At 35.4% G+C, this 25,631-nt stretch overlaps 1 protein-coding gene across 1 annotated transcript; it reads left to right on the forward strand.

The window, feature by feature from the left end:
- The first annotated feature begins 210 nt into the window (after positions 1–210).
- On the forward strand, positions 211–25,245 carry PLEKHS1 (pleckstrin homology domain containing S1). Its single transcript, XM_074295656.1, has 14 exons — positions 211–419; positions 5,006–5,052; positions 7,734–7,822; positions 7,941–8,047; positions 9,360–9,494; positions 10,375–10,450; positions 12,114–12,221; positions 12,564–12,692; positions 15,893–16,111; positions 18,719–18,825; positions 19,466–19,666; positions 21,118–21,219; positions 22,573–22,708; positions 25,036–25,245. The coding sequence occupies exons 2-14, from the start codon at positions 5,025–5,027 to the stop codon at positions 25,102–25,104; spliced, it is 1,506 nt and encodes a 501-aa protein (XP_074151757.1). The 5' UTR covers positions 211–419; positions 5,006–5,024; the 3' UTR covers positions 25,105–25,245.
- Positions 25,246–25,631: the final 386 nt, after the last annotated feature.

Consider the following 25,631-nt stretch of genomic DNA (forward strand, 5'->3'; position numbering starts at 1 on the left):
AGGAAGAAATCTCCATCAGAATAGTTCTGGTTGAAAGTCAAGATTGGGTGTGTAATCAGATTTGATTCAAAGAAGAAAAGAGAGAAAAAAAAAAAAAAGAGTGACTGCTTATTATTTTTATTTCTTTGGAATCAGAAGTTTGTAGGACATTCTTCAGAGCCACATGCCAAGCCAATACAGGGGGAAATCCCCTTGCTTTAAGTTTGTTGTCCTCTCACTCTTGGGATCAGAATAAATCTACAAGAAGGTGTTGGCTTGGGAAATTCCTATGGACTCAGATTTCAGACAGAGATAGTATTTAATCATTACTTCATTGGCCTTCTACATTGCAGTAGTAAGAAGGATCTTTTAGAGAGCTCTGGAGGCCGGGAGTCTAGTGGAATTTCCCAAGAACACCTACAACAGAAGCCCAGCTTCCAGTAAGTCTTATTTTGGTGTGGTTGGTTGACTTGATTTCTCAACATAATATTCATGTGGAGACTCAGAATTCTTAAGGGTCAAATAGCAGCTGCCTGAAATTTGGAGATGAAATAGCTGAAGATGTGGGCATAGAGGAGCTGAATAATTGGCTTCAAACATCTTAAAGTACCCTGAAAGGAAGGGGGATTAGACTTGATCTGCTTGATGGGCAGGAGTTTTAGAATGACAGGTTTCAGCTTGATGAAAGGAAAAAATGAAAAGCCTACTGTGGGAAGCTTAGAACTATTCAGAAGTGGAGAATGGTATCCTGGGAGGTAGTAGCTTCCTTCTCACTAAGAGTCTTCAAGCAAAAACTATATGATCAATTTTCAGTTTTGTGGAAGGGCTTTCTGATCAGATAGAGATTGTACTACATGGTCTTTGAGTTTTGTCTACTTCTTTAATTCAATCTTAGGGAAATCAATCTCCTTGATAACTTTCAAGTAACTCCTGGTGGGCAAATAATGAATAATAATAATAGATAAATCAGAAGATAATTATAAGTGGGATATACCTTGAATGATAAATGTAAATCTAATGTAAATTATTGTCATGTAAATGTAAAATTATTGATATGGGTCATATAAGTACATGTAGGGAAGTATATGTATGTATTTTTATGGGGGAGCACGTGTCGTCAATAAAAAGAAATGTAATCTTCCATTCTTCATTCCTAAAAAGGCATAGAAATATGGATATCTAGACCAGTAGCCTCCAAACTTTTAAAATTATAAACCACATCAGTTAAAAAAAAAAAAAACTTTGAACATACCAACTCCAGTATCATAATAACTAGCATTTAGATAGCACTTTTAGCTTTTTTTTTTTTTTTTCAAAGCCCTTTATAAATATTATCTCATTTTATCTTCACAACAGCCCTGGAGGAAGATACCAACATTATCCCCATTCTATAGAAGAGAAAACCGAAACAAACAACAGTTAAATGACTTGTCCAGAGCCACATAGTTAGTAAAGTATCTGAGACTGGATTTAAATTCAGTTCTTCCAGATTCCAGGACCATTGATCTATCTATTATGGCACAGAGAGCAATATAATTCCTCTATTTTTAAATTATATAGTATTTTATTAATAATTGTATATGTTATAAAACTTATGAAATCAGTTATGGATAACATTTATTAAATAGCATTTGAATAATATGATCAGACCTGAAACTTTAAGATTAATTTGGCGGCTTTGTAGTTGCCATTCCAGTGGAATTACTCTTGAGGTAAGGAGACCAGTTAGGAAACTATTGAAATAGTTTGGCTGATAGATGGTAAGGATCTGTACTTGAATAATACATATTAGGGGAGAGATGGGAATGAAGGCAAGAGTTGTTCCAGAACTGAGGATAAGATTTACTACTGATTGGATTATGTAGGGTGAAGGAAAGTCAACATAAGGAACTAAGGTTTTAATGCTGAGTTATTGGAAAGATCACAATTGTTAGCATTTATATAGTTTTTAAGATTCATAAAACACTTTACAAACGTTAACTCATTTAATTCTCACCACATCTCTGGGAGGTAGATATTATTATTATACCCATTTTACAGAGAGAGAAACTGAGTAAATGACAGCTAGGGTGATACAGCTAGTAATTGTATAAGACTAGATTTGAACTCAGGTCTTCCTGATTCCAATGCTAGCTGCCACCAAAGATGGTGGTCCCTTGGATAATGATAAGGAATTTTGATTGGATTTACTCTGTCCCACATAAATAAGGTGGAGAAAATTCATTGTCCTGATCCAGAGTCTGCCCATTGAGAGGTCCACATCATAGCTAGAGATGCTCTTCCAACTGACCCTTTTTTTTTTTAAACTATCACCAGTAAGTGTCCCCCATGTTTCAAACCTTGAGATTATTTCCTCTCCTTCATTTCTTGAATCAAGAAATTACCAAATCCTAGTAATTCCATCAACATCCTCTCTTACTCCACTGGCTCCCCCCAATATACCCTTTCATCATACCTCTATTTGACATGTCTTCCTGCTTCTACTCTCCACTCCCACCTCCATTCATACTCCTGTCAGACTATTTTTTCTTGTACCTAAATCTGATCTCATCCTTCCTCAGCTCAAAGATCTTTAGTAGGTCCCTTCCACTTGCTGAATAAAATTTCAATTCCTTTGCCAGGCATTCAGGGTTCTCAACAACCTGTGTAGACCTTACTCAGATTCATAATTAGGGTGGGACCATTGGAGCTTTTCCCCATCTGGGAGGATTTAGTGTTAGTAAAGTGAAAGAAACATGATCTCACATGCTGGCTAAGGAATGAGGAACAGGAAGAATAACTTCAATTTATTGACTTCCTTCACCTCTCCTACCATCCCATAAATCCTATCCTATCCTATTCTCGGGTCACAACCTGCCCCTTCCTCTTTTTTCTGCCCTTTTCCTCTCTTCCTCCACAAGTAAGTTCCCTCCCTCTCTTCCAATTTAATAAGGATGGGGGACAATCCCAGCGCTACCTGTGAGGAAGGGAGAAGTTCTCTCAAGGGGAACAGAGAAGAACATGGGACTTTTAAATCCTTTACTTGGAAAAGGAAAGCTCAAGATTAAATCCTTCTAGTTCTGATGTTCTATTTTCTAAGCTGGTAAAGGAAGGAACTCTCCCTCCTACTCCACTGAATTTGTCTTAATTACTTCTTGTATCATTTTCATATTATGAATTACAGAATCTAGTTGAGGTCTACTTAATTTCTTGTTGCCCCAATTAATTCTGCCTGCCACATGGCTAGAATGTATTCCACCCCTTATTTCTGCCTTATAGAACCCATCTCTTCCTTTCAGCTATAGTTCAAGTTCTGCTTGAAGCCTGTCTTGATCCTCACAGCTGCTTGCTCTCACCTCCCCCTGCAAATTACTTTGTATTTCACTGTTTTGTATATATTCCTTTTTTTGCCTGCTGAATTTCTAACCATCCTTTAAAACCTGACACAAAACCACTTCCTCCATAAGGCCTGGTTCTACAGCTAATAAAAACTTGTTCCCTCTTTAAACCTCCTATAAAACTTTCATTTTGCAGCTCTCTGATGTACTTATCTTTGTCATCACAGATCTAGACCTGGGGGAAGGAGAACTTAGATTTCATCTAATCCAAATTCCACATTTTATAGATAGTAAATGAAATGACCTAATATTACTTATTATAGTTACCTCTGTGTTTTATCCATTTTCCTACCTGAATATAATTTAAGTCAAATTAACAAACATTTATTAATTTTTGTGGTGTACAAGGCACTGTATTAGGAAATATGGATATTATAGAACCTAAACTTAAATTCTTCTTGGAACTGATGTTCTGTTGATCTCAATAGGAATTCAATGAATTAACTTGAAAAGTTGTGCTGACTTTTATGGTCAAATTAAGAAGAGCTTAGGTTTAGAATTCTATACAATTCTATACTGTTATTGTTGTTAAGTTGTGTACAATTCTCTGCCATCCCATTTGGGGGTTTTCTTGACAAAGATACTGGACTGGTTTGTCATTTCCTTCTCCAGCTTTTTTACAGGCAAAAAGGATTAAGTGACTTGCCCAGGATCACACAATTAAACAAGTGACTGAAGCCCATACTTAAACTCAGCTCCTCCTAACTCCAGGGAGAGAACTCTATCCACTGCACCACTTAACTGCCCCTCTGGACTCTATAAATTACATTTTAAAACAAACTATTATTTATATCTTTTTCTTTTATATCTCCTAACTTTCTCTTCTAAGTGCTAGTAGGCTCTTAGTAAATGCTTATTGACTGATTGATTCTTTTAAAATAATTTCACAGCTGCTATTCCTCCTTCATATTTTTAAAGGGGAAAAAAAGAAGAACAAGAAGAAGAAAAAAAATCATAAAATGTATCTATTTGTCAAAAAAGTCTTAAATTATATGCAATTTTTCACATCTATGGACCTCTAATCCTTCCTTCCCCCTTGCAAAGAAGGTATTTTCTCAAAATTCTTAGGCTATGCAATTCCATAATGTTCAATTTCATTTTACATTAATATTCTAAAGGGCTAAGTTCCATGGAGGTGGGGACTGTGTCTTCTCTAAATGTTTTATCTCTTCAAGAGCCAAGAACACTAATGGAGAACACAGTAGGTACTTAAATAAATTTGTTGAATATTATTGGATCTAAACCTCTCTCCTGTTTCATGTTAACTTTCAGTATCACAGATTCTTCCAGCGGGGCAAGAGCCCAAGAACCCTTAAAAATCCATAACAGAGAATATATCCTGCAGAGAATAACTCCGGTAATAATCTTGTATACATCTGCAAAATACCATTGTCTTTACCAATCAGTTTTCAGCTACTTGGATGTTTCCTGGGTACAGTTGCTTTTGATCTGTCTTGGGGCAGAAAGTAAAAACCCTGTTTTTCTCATGACTTGACTCACACCCTATTTGTCTAGCATTCTTGTAATAGCTATCATCAGCCTCTCCATCACACCAGCATAAGCATATTATCATTAGCTGGCTAATCAGTGACATGAATTGTTTATTGTTCAGTGACTAAATAAATTAAGGTGTGTGTATTTTTTGACAGGTGGGAGGAGGCATCTGCAATGGCTTCCAAACCTGAAGCTTACTTAGGTAAGAAATTGATGTTATCTCAGAAAGAAAAAAAAAAAAAAAGAAATTTTATATCAGATAAAATAATTTTAATCAATTTAATTAGAAAGAATCCAGCTTCGGTTTTAGCAACAGGAAGCATTCTTATGGAAGATTCTCCTCTAGTGGGAAGAGCCACTGCTTTCAGCTGATTTCCTTTTCCTTCCTCTTAAGGTGGACAATTGGAATGCAAACTCCTCCGAGGCCGGGGACTGTTTCTAGTGCATACTGGAAATGACTGGCATACAGTAGGAATTTAATGAATATTTCTTGAATTAAACTGGAGCTATATATCTTCTTCTCAGGCAATATTTACTTCTTGGACCAGTTTTTTTTTTCTATTTGATGATTGAGGAAAACCTGAGATAGGTGGTTTTCAGGATAAAAATTTTATTTCTAAACAGATAAAGCAGCATAAAAGCCAAGGAAAGCGCTCATGAGATTGATACTATCCCTAACCCAGAAAAGTAGCCTGTTATTAATATAGGATCATCTGATTCTCTTTCTAGACCTGAGAGAGATCTTAGAGGTCATCTAGGATTTCAGGATTTATGGTCAGGATGGCACTGATTGCACCATCCACACTTCTCATGTCTGTATGGCTCAATGAAAAATCAAGGAGAGAAGGAAGGTTGAAGATGGAGGAAGTTCTTCTTTAAGATAGATAGAATCATCTCAGAAACACCAGGGTTCAAATAAGGCCTCAGACACTTAACTAGCTGTGTGGTCATAGTCAAGTCACTTAACTTCGATTTGCCTTACTCCACTGGAAAAGGAAATATCAATTCACTTCAGTATCCTTGCCAGAAAACCCCAGGAACCATGAAGAATGTGAACAATGACTGAATGACTCAGCAACAATAATCCTCAGTAGAATGCTCTTCCCATATCCTGTTGATTCTAATGTCTTACCATTATTGATTATTTTCTATTTATCCTGCATTTGCATGTTGTCTCCCCCATTAGACTGCGAGTTGCTTAAGAGCAGAGACTGTATTTTGCCATTCTTGTATGCCCAGAATTTAGCACAGTACCTGATATATAGTAGATACTTAATAAATAATTAATGACTAACCAATTCTCTTAATAGTCTGGGCCTAGAACAATGCTAGAGATAGCAATACTTATCTCTATAATAATAGCATTAATAGAAGGAGAATACAAGACAGCTCCAATAAATTATGTGATATGAGAGAAAGCATTTCTATTTAAGACAAGGGGAAATAATAGAGAATTCCTGATTGGTGTTTATGGTATTTAAGTTTGGTCTTAAGGAATGAATGGGATTTCAACAAGTGAAGATCATCATGTAAGTGATAGAAAGTTCAAATACAGGAAATAATTTGAGCAAAGGCAGAAGTAAATATGTTAATTATGTACAAATGATGATCAGTAATACAAGTCACCTTGAAACATAGCATATGTGGAAAGGATGAAGAGGAAAGGGGAAAGGCACCATATTGTGCAGGACTTTAAAGGCCAACCAAAGAGTTGGACTTTATTCAATAAACAACGGGGAGGGTTTTGAACATCATATCTGTGCATAAGGAAGATTAATCTAACAGTAAGGGTAAAAAGAATGGAGTGATGAAAACCAATTAAAAAGTTGTGTGAGAAATCCATTATTCAATTCAGCAAAACTCTCTACATTTGCAAAAGAAATCTTGTTGAAGGCAAGTTAGTAAATTTATTAAGGATTAATTGTTCACTACAGATAATATCCAAAAGTGATGTAGCGAAAACTAGATCTGGATGAAGGGTGACATTCCCTTTAAGATAGCATTACTTTCCTTCTTGCTGTATATACTATCAAAGTAACTCAATACTATGATAGGAACTGAGGTGCGAACTATAGAGTCATTTTGGTGAGTAAGTGGTCAAGAGCAGGGAAGCCCTTTCTGAATTTTTCCATGGGAACCCAGACTTGGATAATGGGGGACCTTAATAGCTGTCATTTGCCCTGTCCTGAGGGCTTCATTTAATTAAAAAAGTTCAGTTCTTTAATGAAGATATTTTTTCTCAAATTGAAAAATAAAACAAAAAACAAAAACCAGCAAAAATCACAACCAATAAGTACAAAAGAAATCAATTCCTTTTCATTTCAAATTTGAAAAGATTCTGCTTTCCAATCTTAAAAGGCAGATGGTAGTTGAATTTGATTGTTTTGTTTTGTTTTTTTGGAAGGTAGGTAAAGTGAAAGGTGGATATTATTATTGGAGGGTTTTTTTTTTTTAAGACGGTAGGCTAAGAAGAATAGAGCAAGCTTGTGCTTCAGTGGCTAATAATATAACAGAAACAGGAATAAAGCCTTGTTCATGTCTGGAGAGCCAGCAACAGTGAGTCAGAAATGCAAAAGAAAAAGAATAAATAAGAGCTTTTCAGCAGTCAGAATAAAACCAATCTATTACTGCCAATCTCATATGTGACTTTTCTTTCCTCTGAGTTAATATAAGTTTGATGTTTAGGGATGAGTTGTAATTGTTTTGTTATTGTTGCTGTTGATGTTTGTTGATGTATGGTGAAGGCATTTCTCTCCAGAACTGAGTCACTTGCAGATCTTGAGTCGGTTAAACAAAATGTTTTTCGACTACACAAGCTCTTTTCATAGATTGACCAGGAACAAATTGAGTAATAGTTCTATTCATCTTTATTGTTATTACCAGGCAAACAAGTGCCATTTTATTATGAAAATGAAGTCTACAGACAAGCCCACTTTATTAAATCACCACCTCCTCAACTTTTTTCCTCCCAGGTATGGTATTCAATACAATTTAGCAATCCTCCCACAGACTTCATAAGCATTTTCTGCTTCTACTCCCCCAACATTTCACAGAGATGTAAAAATCTTTTTTTTTTTTTTAATTGTACAGGCTTCCTGGAAAAATCGGCTTTTTGTCCTGTCAAAAAATGAGAAAAATTGCTACAGTCTTCAGTATTTTAAAGATCATCACTGCCAGGGTTCCATTGAAATTGATCAGTAGGTACAATTTTTATCAACTTCAGATCCTGAAAAATCAAAGTGATTTCATATAAATAGTGAATTTAAGCAATTGATCTAAGGAGGCAAACTAATGGTTTTGAAAAAAAGGTGACTTTTGTCACTGGAAGACAGCTAAGTTTGAACTGTGAAAAAGAGATGCACAGGGTTTTATTTCACATTCCAGATAATTTAGTTGTTAAAAGTCCAAGTAAAAGAGTTGAACAAGTTTTTTTCTGTTTCAGAGGTTTTGTGTGTGTGTGTGTGTGTGTGTGTGTGTATGTGTGTGTGTGCGTGCACACACACGTGCACATGTGTATTAGTGTTTCCTCCTGACTAGATAATATTTGGGTATGTGAGCAGAACTTTGTTGCTCAAATGAGTCATTAAGAAAACATATTAGATTACATCAACATTTCTCATATTAATTAATACTTCAAGAGACAGCAGAGAAAAGGCTGAAGATTCTCTAATAGGAATCCAGGAACTTGAACTAAACCAGAATAAATTAATACATACACCACATTTTTCCCAACTTTGCATGAACCAAACCCAGATATTAATGCAACCACTAGATTATAAGTGGGAAAAAATTGTAATCAGTTAGTAAACAAGTCTGAACCAGAACCAAATTTAGTTTTTAAGACTACCAAAAAGCACAGTGGACAGAGTGCTGGGCTTGGAATGAGGCAAACTTGTTTTCCTGATTCAGATCTGGCCTCAGATACTTACTAGCTGTGTCACCCTGGGCAAGGCAGTTAGCTCTGTTTGCCTCAGTTTTCTTATCTGTAAAATGAGCTGGAGAAGAATATCTTTGCTATCAAAGTTCTAAATGGGATGACAGGAGTTGGACATAACTGAAATGACTGAACAACAACAGCAAAACCTAAAATCATCATTGAAATATTCTCTGAAATATAATAGATATCCTATTGGAAACTTTACTTTCTACTTGACCCCAATAGAAATTTCATATAATTTCATAAAATTTCATATACATAAAATTATAGACCATTTCCCCCCTCCCAGTTTTTTATTTACATCATTTCAATAGGATATGTCATGGAGTTTTGGATACTGTGCTGAACTTGGAGGCCGGAAAACCTGGATAAGAATACTACCTCACACTAACTGTCTTACACTGAGAAAGTCATTAAACTTTTTCCAGGCTCTATTTCTTGATATGTAAAATGGGGATTACATCTATGGTACCTATTGTACAGGATCGTCTTGAGGACCAATGAGATCATTTGGGGTGCTTTGCAAATCTTAGAGCACTAGGTAAGTTCCTGCTATTATCATCACTCAACAGAATTTCCAGTATACAAGTTGGCATCAGTAACCATGAGAAAATGGCATCAGTCCAAAAGATGTTTAAATGCTTACCTGATGAGGTGATGTCCATTATTACCCCTAAAAGGGATTACTTTCTCATTGGCAAAGACTGGTGAGTGGCAGAATGAAAAAATATTTCTCTTCTCTAATTTTTCTCCTCTTCCTTTATAATTTAATCTGAAATGAATACAGCAGGTAACAAACCCAACTATCATAGCATATACTTAAAAATGTTTGTTGAATTAAAGATTATATCAATAGAGTATCATTTGTGAAGAAACTCTGATGGATCTTGCTTTTGAAAAAAATCTGTATTCCCATAAAGAGTCTCACAAAAAGATATAAGTTAAGGGTTAGTAATTTTTAAGGATTAGTAATTTTTATTTCAAAAAGATTTATCACTTAATGAAAAGGGTTTCTTTCAGACTACATGCTGAATAGAGTACTTATTGATTATTTGAAAATTGATAGAAAAGTTGGGAAACAGCAAGAAATAGACATATAGACAAAAGAACTTTAAAATATTAAGCATCAGAAGCAATTTGGTCAGGATCAAAGTGAAAATGAGACTTCTCTGAAGTTTTCATTGAAGCAAACAGAAAACAAAATACAATTTGCAGAAACAAAATACAAAAACAGAAAAATACTATCTCATACCATCTGGGTACAGGCAGGTTAGCTACATGATCAGAAGCACAAAAGAAAAGCCATTAAAAACCCTTATATCATTATTATTATTATTATTTTACATCTTCCTTCTCATTCTTACCTACTATCCTCAAAGAGGCAACACAAAGATTTATCTTTAAAAGGAAGGGTAGAAAAAGCAAGTATGAAGACAAGGGAATTCTGGGGCCAGATAGATACTGAAGAACAAAATCTTACTTCCTTGTTAATATTCCCTTGGCTTTTCTAGTCAAATAGCAGAATCCTGGTTCAAAAGAAATCCAACCACTATTGCTCACCATTAAAACTTTCATTTCCATCAACAGGAGGACAATTGAAGATTGGGTCTCCTTCATATCATCATCCTGCTTAGATTTGAAAGTCACTCATCAGAATGCAAAGGTGACATTCCTTTACTAATAAAGCAATAGACTATCTAAGCCTGATCTTCCTTCAGAAATAAACAATAGAGCTTTCTTCTTGTTCTTCTCATCTTCCTTTTCCTCCTCCTCGTCCTCCTCCCAGTCCTTTCTCCTCCTCCTCCTCTTCTTCCTGTGGTTCTTGTTCTTTTTTCTTTCTCCTCTTCTTCCTCTTTCTTCTTCTTCTGATATAAAAACTTGTAATTTTTTTCCCTTTGATGATAAGGAGAAAGAATTTCTATTTGTCAGAAGAGCTAGATTACAAACAATTTAAATTTTCATTACTGGGGGAAGAGAGGAAGTGACAAATCTCAAAATGCACTATTTTTAACAGCTAGAGCCATTGAATTTTCTCTCATTGTTATTCACAATAGCTTCCTTCTTCATAACTAAATTTAGAATTTTGGGGGGTTAAAAAAAACAAAATAAAAAAACAAAAAACTTTTCTTGTTTTTTATATTTGTACTTAGTCATTTTAATTGAATAACTTTTTGATTCACGATATGGCTCTTACTTAACTAATATAAGAATTTTGAAGGAAAGCTACCCCTGAAAGGACAGGGAAATGGCTCCATTTGGCTCAAATTTTAGGATTTCTCCTTTTTCTATTCTTTACATATTGGATCTTGATTGGCCAATATCTCCAAACTTTGGTTTTTCTTTGCTACATCCTATTATTCTAGTCAGCAGGTTAATCCGATACCCGTCAGGTTCAACTAAATATAGGTATTCACCTTATTTCCCATTGGTATACCAAGACAGAGACTAATTTTGTTCCAAGAGATTTGCAGTCCAGTTTTAAAATTTTTAATAAGTGCTTGCTATTTGCACACAATGGATTAAGTGGGGATAGAAAGACAAAATGAAACAGTACCTGACCTCAAGAAGATTACATTGTACTGGGGAAAGACAATGTAGTTGAAAACAAATAATGACACAATAATTTTAGGGAGATAGTAATTACTGTAGCGATCAGGGAAAAAAATCTCTAGGATATAGCACTTAAACTGAAACTTGTAGATAAAACTAGGGATTCCAAGAGATAGTAATGAGGAGATGGAGTATTCCAGACATGGGTCACAGCCTACACAAAGGTACAGAGGATGGATTTTACTAACATGTAAGGAAATTAATTTAAATAAAATTAATTTATAAAGGACTATCAACTATAAGGCTCTAGATTTTATGCCTAATCTAGTTATAGAATTCAACACAACTTATTGATCAATTCATCTATTAATAATAAGTTACCATTGTGCAGTATTTTAAGGTTTGCAAAGTGAAATATTATTTCATTTTGGCCTCAAAACAACCCTGAGACTATTGTTGCTTTCATTATTCCCACTTTACAGATAAGAATTAAGAAGCCAAAATAGATTAAATACCCATAACATAAGTACCAAGGATTCAAGTATAGCATCATAATGAAGTTACAGCATTCTAAGACAAAAAAAATTTCTATGTATACACATACACACATACTACTAAATTTTTATTTGTAATTGGTTTAGAATATCTTTAAAAAATGGTTCAACATCTTTTTCCTTTGATTTTCTTTAAGACTCCATAAGACATAAGCAATGCAGTCAGATCTAAAGAAAGTGTTTCTACTCCCTCTCATATTCATGCTCTCTTTGTATTTCTAGAATATAAATCTTGTGAATCAAGATGCCAAAAACAAGGCCAATGCTGTTCAGCCTCTTGACTCTAAAGAAAGCCAGAACATCTATCAAATCATTTCAGAAATTGATGATGTAAGAAAACAAGTATTTAACTTAACTAAAGGGGAGCTCAAATGTGAATATAGCAACTTTCTAAGCATACCATCTGTGTGACCTTGGAAAAGTAACTTCCCTTTCTGGGCCTCAGTTTCCTTATCTGTAAAATAAGGGGTTTGAACCAAGGCCTCTCTAGGCCCCTTCCTGCTCTCAATCCAGTGATACTTTAACTAAACACCTTGATCCAGAAATCAAGATTGGTGAACAATATTGATGTTTGGGAAAAGTATAGCCGCAAGTTCGTATGATCACTTTTATATCTGGAAGTTTTAAGTTAGTCAAGGGCAGGGATAATGCTTCATTAACTTTGTTCCTTAGGACGTGCAGGAGAAACAATTCTCAGAAGAGAGAAGACCCGTTTCCTATCCTGGCCATTGTTCTGATTCTCCTAATTCATCAGAGGGCAAAATCTGCTCAAGTCTTCCAAGAAACAGTCTGCCAGACATGGTAATTAATTACTTCTTTCATGTTATCTGCCTATATGACATTAGACCCTTCACTCTAACACACTTATGATTTAAATAGATTTTGTTTTTTCTTATTCATAGCAATAGAATTGAAACTTTGTCCCTTTTCCTTGAAATCCTTTCCACTACACAAATGGCTCTCCATTTAAATAAAATTCCTCTTAAATGTGATCTAAATGTTTAAGTAAGACTTCAGAACTTTATTTTACATTCTACCAGGATCCAAGATTCTTCCCTCAGAATTGAAATATGGCATGGCATAATAGAAAGAGCATTGAACTGGGCAGTAACGAGATATTTTATATCAACTCTACCCTTAACATTAAAACAATAATTTGTCCTATCTGGATCTCAGTTTGTTCATTTATTAAAATGTAGGCGTTAGACTAGATGATTGCTCCAGCTCTGATTCTGATTTTGATTGCTCTTAGGAAAATTTTGTCGAGGGATTGTATCAGTCTCTAGGGAGATAGATGTCACTAAGGAAGATCACTTGACTGCCTAGAAACTCAAAATCCTTTCTTCTTAGGAGAGGCCCCTACTAGAGTATAATTACAAACTTAGAAAACTGTAAAAAAAAAAAAAAAAAAAAAAAAAATCCCTGAGGAAGGAAGAGACCCACCAGTCAGTAGATAATTGTGTTAACTATTTCTAGGCACAAGTGAAAGTTCTTTGTTTTTGTTGTTAGGTTAAATAAAAGCCTGTCCTACAACCAACATTGTTAGCCTAAATGCTTGCACAGAACTCAAGGCCTTTTTTCCTTTCCTGTGGAGATCCAAACATTAACTCACTTTCAGTATTCCTAGAATAATTTCTAGGCAGAAAAATAATTAGTTAAGTTCTAATGCTTCCTTTAGAAATTCTGGGTGAGTGAATGAGACAAAAAGAGAGATAAAGAGAAATCTCTAATATTAAATATGGCATGTGTAAGTCTAGCACTTTGACATATGAGTTATATTTTAGCTGGGTGCTCCTTTTCATTTGCAGAACTTGGATTCATTTTTAAATTTATTTTTTATTTTATTTTATTTTATTGCTGAGACAATTGGGGTTAAGTGACTTGCCCAGAGTCAGAATCAGCTAGGAAGTATTAAGTGTCTGAGGTCAAATCTGAACTCAGGTCCTCCTGACTTCAGGGCTCGGCTCTATCCACTGCACAACCTAGCTGCCCTAGATTCATTTTTTTAAAAAAGATACAGAATATTACCATTTTAATCCCTTGATGATGCCTAGATTTACTAGGGCCAAAGTTACTTTTCTGATCAATTCCCTTCTCTTACCTTGCTCAGCCTTTTTCTTCCCAGATGTCAAACTTCACCTCTATTTTTAACAAGACCAATTTTGTTGGACAAAACTCCATGAATCAGATTGAATAAAAAATAGAGCACTAAACCTGGACTCTTAGAGACTTAACTTTGAATTCTGCCTCAAACACTAATCTATTAACTCTTTCTTGGCAAGTCATTTAGCTTGTCAGCCTCAGTTTACTAATCCATAAAATAGGGATATTAATAGCACCTACTTCACAGAACAGTTGTAAGTAGCAAATGATATAATATATGCAAAGCATTTTGCATGTCTTAAAATCTTAAAATCCTATAGCTATCATAATAATAATTATTATAAATATTTATTGTTTATAATTTTTAAAAATATATTATTATAAATTATTATCTTCAAAGAATTGAATTGTTTCCTCAGATTTTCTCACTCCTCAAATCTGAGTATAAGTATCAAATGATATATTATATGCAAGGTATTTTGCATATCTTAAAATCCTATATATAATATCATAATAATAATTATTATTATCTTCAAAGAATTTAACTCTGTTTCCTCAGATTTTCTCACTCCCCAGCTCTGAGTATAATCAGTGAGTGATACTCATGGATGCACTCCAATGCCAAGGTGGCTTTCCAAAATGATATTGTTTTCTTTCCTTGGAGGTCCAATTCCCCTCCCTCTCATCTCCTCCCATTAATCAAGCACACGCTAATGAAGTGTGACATTTCATTTTGTGTAGTTGGTAGGTCTCCAGCTCCTTAGTATTTTATATGGATTAGATAAATCACATATGTCAAAACATCTTGTCTCTGATATTCAAGTAAATGGGGAGAGAATTGGTGTAGAATGTACTGGTGTGATTTCCTCCCCTACTTTTAACTTCTGAGATTCCCCATCTTTCAGAGTGAACGATACTGTGTGGAATCCTTTGTACTTAGCTTCGGTGATTGTGAACCTTCCAGAGAAACAAAGAAGCACTGTATTGTTCTTTATTAAAGGAGTCCCCCTTTTGTCTACAGTCCAGTGCCAACCTCTCAGTGCCAACCTTAATGTGGGCAAGGAGCACAGTGATACACTCACTATTGCACGTTCCCTTGAGAACATATAGAACCTATTAAAAGTCCTTATATTGAGCTATTGTTCTTGAAAAGACTGTCTCCTTTTACCTGCCATCCATAACAGTTTGGAACAGTTCAATACCTAATAGGGGGAAGCAGGGAGGAAAAAGGGAATCATTATACTACTTTGAAGTCCATCATTCTGACAATGGTATGATTAATGCTATGAAATTGCATTGCTATGGAAACAAGAGATGTCCACAAGCAGAATATAAAGGAGGTTTGCTCAGCAGGACACAAAAAGGTTCCCTGCAAATAGTCAGCAGAGTAATTACCTTATCCTCCAGCAATGCCTGATAGTAGGAAAGAATGCCAAAAGAGACAGCTCAGCAATAGAACTTAGAGACTCAGAAAAAAATCAGCAAAGAAAAATACTCATCCATCCTGACAGTTTCCAATGGCAGAACAAAGCCTGAAGAATGAAGAGCATTAGACTGGAGTCAGCTGATTTGAATTCCAGGCTCTGCCACATCTTTTATATGACCTTGGCTGAGTTTTTATGCCTCAGTTTTATCATCTCTAAAATGAAAGTACTGAAATAAATAACCTCCCAGTTCTATTTTAGTTCTAATGTCCTAAAATTTTGAAATTGTTATTTTAAAAAACACAAATGGGAGGCACAAAAGAAATGCTTATTTTGATAGAACTATATGTAGTCAGTTGAAAGAGTTGAAAGTTTCATGAGAAAGGGAATTAGGATTTTGAAAGTTGAATTAGTAGATCTTTTCATCTTCTCGGATGGAGAAAAAAATAAATTTGTTTGTTTTGGCTTTTCCAGAAAACATTTGCTCTCACTCGATCCTATGCAGTGAAATTGAAAACACTTAATTATCTTCCCATGTCCCAAAGGAAACATGACTTTCTTCCTAAGCAGCAAAAGGAAGGGAATTCTTCAAAATCCAGCCAATCTCCTCTGATGAGTGATTTAGCTCCTGAGAACCAACAAGAGACAGAAGAGGAGAATTATTATCTTAGTCCTCGAAGTATTCTTGCTCAGGTACTCCTGTCAATAAATCTTGCTAAAAGACTATAGTTTGACCAGCATTTTACTTGATACTATAAGGAATGCAAAAAGAACCTTTAAGAAGTTTATAATCTAATGGGATTTAGCCTAGATGTGTTTGCCTTGTTAGGTATATTTTAATATGGTAGGACTGTTATTGTTGTTTGTCCTTCATTCTCAAAAAAGACCATGACATTAGGGAGGTAATGCCATGACATGCAACTGAGTTGGATTTAAGTGAAGGAGGGCTGCCTCACCTTCCCTTCCAGAGACATCTGGCCACATACAGACCAGGAGGACTGGAGAGGGCCCTGGATAAAATAGGAGACCTTGGTCTTTTTAAGCTAAGGTCTTTAACAGATCTCAGTTTGACTGAGGCTGTATCCATTCAGTGATTAAGACTGGAAAGAAATGAGGTTGGGACTAGGTAGAGTTAGAACCATAGAATCTGGATTTTGGTCTGTTTTGCACTTCCTAGTTCTGTGATCTTGGATAAGTGTCTCTGACTCTCAGTCTCCTTGCTGGAAAAATTGGGATAATAATATTTGTTCCACCTTCATCCAAGAATTGTTATAAAAATCAAAGATATAAGGTACCTAAAGTGCTTTATAATTTTAAAGTGCTTTTAAAAATTCAAGCTGTTATCTATAATTAGACAAAATGAACATATGTGAAACATGAAATTAGGAGAAGACTGAGAATATTGAATATATCTGCATTATGTCCTATCTAAGTGCCTCTCCTTCCCGTCCTTCAAACTTTGCAGCAGCAGCATCTTTTTTCTCCCCCTATCCTCCAGCTGCAGATGGCAAGATGTCTCTAAGGCTCCCTGTGTTTGCCTTGATCTCATTCATTTTTCCTTCTTCCATGACCTTGTTCTAGGAATCATTCCCTTTCAGTCTTTCTTCCCTTCCTGTTGATTGCTTTCCATCTGCCTAAAAAATGTTCAGATCTCCCCAAATCTAAAAAAGTCCCCCAAACTCCAAAAAAACAAATCTTTCTTATACCTCATTTAGCTACTATCCCATCTGTCTTCCTCTTCACTGCTCAACTTCTTGAAAAAAAGCAGTTCACTTGATATCTCTACATTTTCACTATCCACTCTCCTCAAATAACTACAGTGGGTTCTACCTTCTACTGGAACAGTTTTCATAAAGTGTAACAATGGCCATATTCAGTAGTATTTAATTTTTCCAAATACATGTAAAGATAGTTTTCAACATTCATTTTTGTAAGACTTAGAATCCCAAATTTTTTATCCCTCCCTTTCTTACTTCCCCCTCTCCAAAATAGCAAACAATATTATATAGGTCATACATATACAATTCAGCAATGGCCATCTTCAGTGACATTTTTTCAATCATTCTCTTCCCTGAACTCTCTGTAGGCTTTGGCAATCCAACTATCACTTCTTAATAGATATTCTTTTCTTGTCTTGGGTTCAAAGATGTAATGCTATTCAATTTCTCCAAGATTGCCTTCTACCTCATTCTTCAAAAATTGTTGTAAAAGTCAAAAAAGATAAGGTATATAAAGTGCTTTGTCATTGCAAAGTGTCTTATACATTCACTATGTTATCTGTCATTAGACAAAATGGACATTCTATAATGTTCATTGGTTGAGAACAATCCCAGATTGGAAAAAAAGTTTTTAAAAGAGTTTATTAGGTCAAAAGGGGATAAGATTTAATTATCTCTTTATAAATTGTTGTATTCAATTAGTACTTATTAAAAAAAAAAACAACTATGTACAAACTTATTATTAAAGGGAATATAGAGATAATTGATCATTATCCCTGCTCTCATGGAACTAACAATCTAGATGAGGGATATGGCATATATAAATATATATTGTAACCACACAACTGTGAAGTGAAGTGAAGGAGGCTTAAAAGTTGAGGACATAGGTATTACCAAAATTTCTAACTCAAGGATGTATGCAAAGAAATAAAAAGAAGTTGGCAAAATGGGGAAAAAAAGAGTTCATTTTGAAGGATTGTGGAAAATACCATTGAACAGGAGAGTGAGAACAAATTATTTAAGGCTTTAAAATTCAAGCAGAATAATTTGGACTTGATGCAATAGCCTATTAGGAGTCACTGTGTGTGTGTGTGTGTGTGTGTGTGTGTGTGTGTGTGTGTGTGTGTGTGATCACTACTGTTCACTATATGATGGTGTATATCTTCTGGGTCTCTAATGTCTAAAATTTGTGGTTGACACTTTAGCCCCATTAGAAAACTGCCTTGTTTCCCTATGCACTAAAAATATTGGATAGATAAATAGAACATGACAACTATGAACTCCAAATAATGGTAAATGGTCAAAAAGAGTCTTATGTGTCATAAGCATAAGAAAGAAAAGCCTGGGCTTCTCTTGTTTAGGGATTCTTTTGTCAGCTGAGAGCTTGTTGCCATAACCTGGTTGGATATTTCCTAAAATGAGCCTTCATTTAATGTGATCTTGTACTTAAGTCAGTGCTCGGGGGAATCAGAAGTATGACAAAGGATCAGAATAAGAGAGTAAAAGGGGTGCAGAGTAGATGGTGGGTGTGCACCTCTTCCCCCTTAAAGCTATTCCTATTTTAATGTTTGTTGGTCTGTAGTTGAACAATATAATTGCTTCCAATGAAGACAAAGAATTTGCTGAATCGGAAGAATCAGACCAAGTCTCCAAGTCAACTGATCATCTCTACATGTCAATGAAATCCTGGTATGTATGATTAATCAGTTATAACCTGTAGATTATTTTTTTTTTCCTGGAGCAGTTTCTGCTGCAACCTAAAATGAATATCACCCTCAATCAAAACATCTGCCCAGCTTTTTGATTTTTTTAGATCCCATAAAAGTAAGAGCTGTCCACTTACTCATAGATGAGCTATATCAGGACTTGTCCCCTTTTCTGGGAAAGTTATCTTAGGATCAATTTTTTTTAACTTGGCATCCTCTTCCCCTGCCACACACATTTGTTTTTTGTTCTCCAAAGGCAGTGAGGTGTGATAAAAAGTGCAGGTTTTTTTTTAATGGGTTCAAATCCCAGATATGCCACCTGTGTAACCTTGGAAACTTGAATCTCTCCAGATCTCAGTTTCTACATTTTTAAAATAAGGGGCTACATCAAATAATCTCTGCAGTCTCTTTATGATCCTCTGACTTGTCCCATCCCCCAAAATAATGTAGAAAGCAAATTTTAGTTCTCTGTCCATTTTAGAAGGTTAGTTTATTTTACCTGATTCCAGCCACCGCTGTAACTTTGATGGGTAGATGCGCTTCAAGGCTTTGTTAGTTTTTCACTTCACTGATAGCTCTTTGACTCTCTTTCAAGATGATTGGTTTAAATGATTATATTCTAGTTTTGATGAAGAGAAATTCCAGCAACCTTTCAATAGCAAAGATGAAGCTCTTCCAGAAAACCAGGCTGAGGGGCTCAACCTGAAGGGACAAGAGGAAAGAAATAAATCATGTCATTCATCCAGTAGCAAAGAACCAAGGACTGAGAACCAGAAAAGGAGATTGAGTTCACTCTCTATTGTGCAGCTATCCAGAATCATCAAGTAATGTCTTATGTTTCCAAACTTACATTTCATGAATATAGGAGTGGACTGGGAAATCCTTTTTAATCTGTTAACACCAGCCTTAGAACAGATCTAAGAAGTCCCCTAGTCCTCCAAAAGTTGCCCAGATATCTCCCTCATCCATGCCATAGTGAAGTCAAAATAACTGCTTCTTGAAGAAATAAACATCCTCTGCTACAGGTGGCATTATTTATTTATTTTTTTAAATCCTTAACAAGTAATGTAGCATTATGGGTAAAAAAACTGGCCTTGGAGCCAAGAAAATCTGGGCTTAAGTCACAATTCTGACAAGTACCGACTAAATGGCCCCAAGCAAGTAACCTGTCAGTACTCTAAGAAATCCTCTGATTCTTTTAAGGTGCAGAGAGAGTGTCAGCCTGCTGTGGTAGGAGTTTCCTTGTATGCAAGTTGTCCATACCTATGAATCCATAGGACTAGTCTGTACTCTATTAAATAATCCCTATTCTTTTTTTAGCTAAGACTATATTCAAAGGAAAACTTTAAGAAAAACAGAATCTATATTGTGGGAAATGTGCATGGTGTGTGGGCCCAACTTCAATATTCAAATGTTCTCTGGCACTAAAAGTTTGCCAATCTTTGTTAAAAACCAAGAAAGAAAATCTCAAGATCTGTGCATTATCAATTATTATTTAGTGAAAGCTCCACTTTTCACTTCCCCTGCTTTCTTCCCATACTTAAATATCTACAGAAGATAAATATATATTTGGAAAATTTCAGCAATCTAGCATTTCTTAGCTTTTTTGCAAAATCAAGACATTCCCACTACTCCCATCTCTCCCAAAATAAATTAATGCATATTAAAAATATGTTCCTTATAGCCTAGTGAGTATTTTGTAAATGAGAAACTAGGAAATATTATATAGAATTAGATATTTCATAGGATCATAGAATCACAGCTAGAAAGAATCCTAGAGACAGGCCATCTAGTCCAATCCCTTAATTTTACAAGGGAAACTGAGGTTTATGCCGGGTAAATGGCTTGCCCAGAGTCACACAGCTAATATCTGAGCCAGGATTCTAATCCAGATATTCCTGACCCCTAAATTCAATGTCCTAACCATTATGCTATACTGCCCCAAAAAGTTATAATAATAATAATAATAATAGCAATAGCAACTAATATTTTTATGGCACTTACAATGAGCAAGGCACAGCCCTGTTTTGCAATTATTACCTCATTTGATCCTCACAACAACCTTGAGAGGTAGTTATCTCAATTTTACAGATGAGTAAATTGAGGCAGAACTAAGTGACTTGCTCAGGGTTCACAAAACTAGTAAATATCTGAATTCAGGTTGGAGCTCTTTCCACTGTACCATCTACCTATCCCACAAGTAGAGACTAAAATTTAGCTTACTCAGAATTGGTTAGTTATATGACCTAATTTTTCTTAATGAACTTTCTCACAGTAACATACCTGCTGGAAGCTCCCTGGAAGAAGTGGATGTATTCCTTTCCAAGAGTGACATCAACAAATACCTGACATTCACCCAAGCTATAGGTCATATATGGTAGGTATGTCATAGACCTTGGTCACTGGTATGACCGGTATAACTCTTATTTTCTCTTATTTTTCTTTAGGACTTCTTAATGTTTTTTATATTGTGGAATCCTTTGGCAGTCCAGTGAAGGATCTAGCTCCCATTACAGCAGAATATTTTTAAATGCATAAAATAAAATACATAGGATTGTAATATTGCATGCATACATACAAATACAGTATCAGGGGAAATTTTTTTTTAATTCATAAAACCCAGGCTAATAATTCCTGTCCTATGGTTTCAAGAACAGTACTGGGCACATGATAAATAAATGCTCAATAAATATTTATTAATTGACTAATGCCATTATTAGTGGAAAAAGTATTAGACTGGGAGACTGGAGATTGAGTTTTAGTTTCAGCTTGATGACTAACCTTGTGTGTGTGTCCTTAAATAAGTCACCTTATAAAAGGTGAATCTCACATTCTTCTTTTGTAAAATAAGGGAATTAGATATGTTCCTCCTTTCTTTTTTGCAGAAGAGACAGATTGTTGGTAGGTGTGGAACTCTCCATATATTGTCATACTTGGTAAATGTTTTAATTTGCTTCGTAGAACTTTTGTTTTATCTTTTTTTCCTTTATTAAGAAGGATGTCTCTGGAGAAGGAGAAGATTGGTACAATGGGGAGAGGAGGAGAGGAAGAATATATTTAGAAATGAAAGTGATATGAAAAACAATGGAATAAGACCAAAAGATCAAAAAGAAAAAATTTAATGTTTATATAAAATATGCAGATGGTTTTTTTAAGTCACTTAACATAATTATCATAGAATATAGAAATGGAACTATTTATAACTATAAACATGTTTAAATTTTTAAATTTGTGAGTTAAAAACTCATTGTAAAAAAGAGTAGATGATCTTGTCTCTTCAAGTGTTAAGATTCTGTAATTCTACCTTACTATTTAAGTCCCTCCCAAAATCCCATCTTTTATAGGAAGGCTTTCTTTTTAAAATTCTTATCCTGATCCTCTTTTTCTTATTTCTCTTGTATAGATAGCTTGTTTGTAGTTATTTATTTTTATGTTGTTTCCTATTTCCCCATTAGATGGGGATCTCCTTGAATTCGGTGCCTCTCTTTTGCAACTCTTCGTATCCTTAGTACCACACATAGCACAGTAACTAGTACATAGTAGGCACTTAATAAATGTTGATTGATTGATTGTTCAAGTTAATGTACAACATAGTGAACTACAGAAGTTATATTACCAACATTATTGGGGACAGAGCCAATAAGGGCTAAAGGGATGAATTGCACTTTTGTTCTGGTCATCTGATGTCTCACATCTGTCTTGCCTGCCCTTGGCTGTCTCCCTGCTGCAGTGTGGCTCAGTGGCAGGGTCCCCCACATTTGGGATGTATATTCCACCAAGGAGATCGCCTATCAGCTGTGAATGACCTTAAGCCGCATAACCTGGAGGAGGTGGGCTTATTCCTGGACAGATCCTTAAAGAAGGAGGTAAGTTCTATTGAACAACCTGGCATGGGGCAGGACAAAAAAAGAAAGAAAAAAATAAAATATTATTACTTTACACTTTCAAAACTCACACATAAAGTCATAGCTTTGGAACTGGAAGGGATTTTATAGAGGACTTTGAAAGCCAGAGACATAAAGTAATATAACCTTGATAGTAAATAAAAGATTCTGAATTTGAACTCAGGTCCTCTGTTTCTGAACTCAATAGTTTTTCAACTGACTTTCATCCCTATTATCTCATTCTTCACAGAAAACTTGTGAAATTCAGAGGGCAAATCCTTTAATTGCCTATGTTATATAAATGAAAAAATAGAGACTCTGGGAAGGTAAATTCAAACTTATCCTCCTAGTCAGTGACAGAACTGTGGGGGAGAATGCTTTTGTCCAATGATCATATTTAGGTCATACAAGAAGTAGGACCTGGGTACTAAGTTATCATCAATGAATACTGTGAGATAATATTCGGGAACCTAAACCAGTCTGGGAACTGAGCCCAGGAAGAAGCTATTGCCAGTTTCCCAGTAGGGCCATCTTTCATGTATCAAGAGGATGACTATATTCCTGTTAGACATCTAAAAAAATGCAGTTCAACATATTTCACTTCTCGCCCTCCCCTTCAACCCCCATCCTCATCACAAACCCCTAAGAGGTGACAACCTGGCAAAGCAGACACGTGGTATAGTTAGAGTGCATATTCACCTACATGATGATTTGGGAGCCCAGGAAAGTCTCTTACTCACTGAATATCTCTACCTTGATGCTTAAAATTCCCCAAACAGCAAATTATCCCTTGTTCTAGAGAAAGGATCTCTCTGTTGATAGTTCTATTTTAAAATTATGCTTTAGGGAAGAGTGTCTAGAACTTCCCACTTCCCATCTAATTTTAGCCCAGAAAGAGGTGTTAGACCAGTTCCTTCAGATTACAAAGGCAGACCATTTTCTCTAGTTTTGTTCATTTCATGGGTTGTCCTGATCTGAAAGTTAATCATCTTCTAGTAATGAGTCTCTCATGCTTAGCTAGATCGGGTCTCAGAAAAGATGCATCTCTTAAAGACAAACTTAAGATTTTTGGACCTGCCAGAGATTAAACTTCCTTGGCTTAGCATTTGAGAGCCCAAGGTTTTACCTCCAGGCTATCAGGAAGCATCAGTGTGTAGGACTTTATCAGAGGAATAATATCTACTCCCTAGGTCAATAGCATTTAGATTTCACAGAGCACCTTTCACAAAACTGTAGACAATACAGGCAATTCCATCCCCGTTTTTAGAGGAGGAAATTGAAGCTTAGAGCGATGAAATAACTCATGTAAGGTAACCTAAGGCAAAACTGGGCCCTCTGACTATTAATGGTACTAGTTCTAGGGCTCCCCACTCCTACACTCTAAGCTTTAACCTGAATTTTTCAGCTCACTTTTTGATAGGAGAGACAGAGCAGAAGGGCAGCAGCACTTGGCTGGCTTGGATATGCCTAGAAAGGAGTGATGAGGGGGAAAGAAGGGAGAATACAGAAAAGGGAGACATGTAGGGAGAGGAGAGAAGGAATAGAGTCTGAATGAAATTTGTGCTTGGAGCTGAAGCTGCCTGTCAGGCTTATTTTGAGCCATTTATTTCACTTTTCATGAAATCATCTCTATCTGGATATTGTTCATCTGGCTCTGTCAGCAAGGCTCTAGCCACCAGAGGCCAGTGTATTCCAGTCAAGAGGAAAGCCTACATTCTCTGCTCAATGTGAATTTAAAATGCACAGAGTGCTGGACCTAGAGTCAAGAAGTCTCATCATTCTGAGTTCAAATCCAGCCTGAGACACTTAATTAGCTGTGTGACCAGGGAATGTCACTTAACTCAGCTTCCTCATGTATAAAATAAACTGGAGAAGGAAATGGCAAACCACTCCAGATCTTTGCCAAGAAAACTCCAAATGGGATCATAAAGGATCATGACTGAGCCCAGAGAATATATCAAAATATTTTCTTTGATGAGAGCTGCAGTTGACATGCTGAGAACTCATTATCCTGGGCAAAAATCTTTTTTAGGATTATATATGTGTTTAGATAGATGGATAGGTAGATGTATATGTGTGTATACATATATGTATTTAGGTATATACATGATATATAATGCTATATTATACATATATCACATGTGTTTGTTTTTGTATATATGTGTATATGTATGTGTTATGTGTATAGGTATATGGGTGCATACATGTATGTGAATCATTGTATGTATTTGTATTCATGTATATGTACTATGTATGTATCTGCATTTATATGTGTGAATGTATACATTTCTTTTCCTCTGTTTCATAAGGTGAAGTTGACCATCTGCCGGATCCCTGATTCAGATAAATTCCATGCTGTGATCTGTGCCTGCTCTTGAAAAGTACCCTTTTGGTTAAGGTTGGGTTATCCACTATCTCCTCTACAGAAAAGTGGTGAAAGAATATGAACAAAGAGTTATCAGTAAGAATTTCAAATATGAATGAAAACTAACAGAAAAAAGATGCTTCAAGTCACTACAAAACTGAATAAAACACAATAATAAACACAAAATAATAACACAAAATTGAAACAGCTTTATAGTTATCCCCCACATCCAGCAAACTGAAAAAATGACAGAAGATGAGAAGAGTCCATGGTGGATGTGCTGGCAAAGGGGCACAGCCATACATCGTAGGTGGAACTATTGATTAGTCCAATCATTCTGGAAAACATTTTGTATTTAGATGAATTAACTAAAATAGCTGCCAGGTACAGACAATAAGGTAATCAGGAACAAAAAGAAAGTCTCTATATTTGTCTAAATTTACATTTTTGTGTGTGGTAGCAAAAAAAAACCTGGAAGCAGAGTGGATGTCCACTCATCAGAAAAGGACTAAATAATTTTTTTCAAGTAAATTTATGGAA

The sequence above is a fragment of the Sminthopsis crassicaudata genome, chromosome 2 (genome assembly GCF_048593235.1).
Source record: "Sminthopsis crassicaudata isolate SCR6 chromosome 2, ASM4859323v1, whole genome shotgun sequence".
NCBI lineage: Eukaryota > Metazoa > Chordata > Mammalia > Dasyuromorphia > Dasyuridae > Sminthopsis > Sminthopsis crassicaudata.

Bases quoted from the DNA above. Each gene is read 5' to 3' on its own strand.
- PLEKHS1 (XM_074295656.1), top strand. From the start codon at position 5,025: ATGGCTTCCAAACCTGAAGCTTACTTAG. The intron at 9,495-10,374 runs GTGAGTGGCAGA...TTCCATCAACAG, and splicing joins TTTCTCATTGGCAAAGACTG to GAGGACAATTGAAGATTGGG. The intron at 18,826-19,465 runs GTATGTATGATT...ATTATATTCTAG, and splicing joins TACATGTCAATGAAATCCTG to TTTTGATGAAGAGAAATTCC.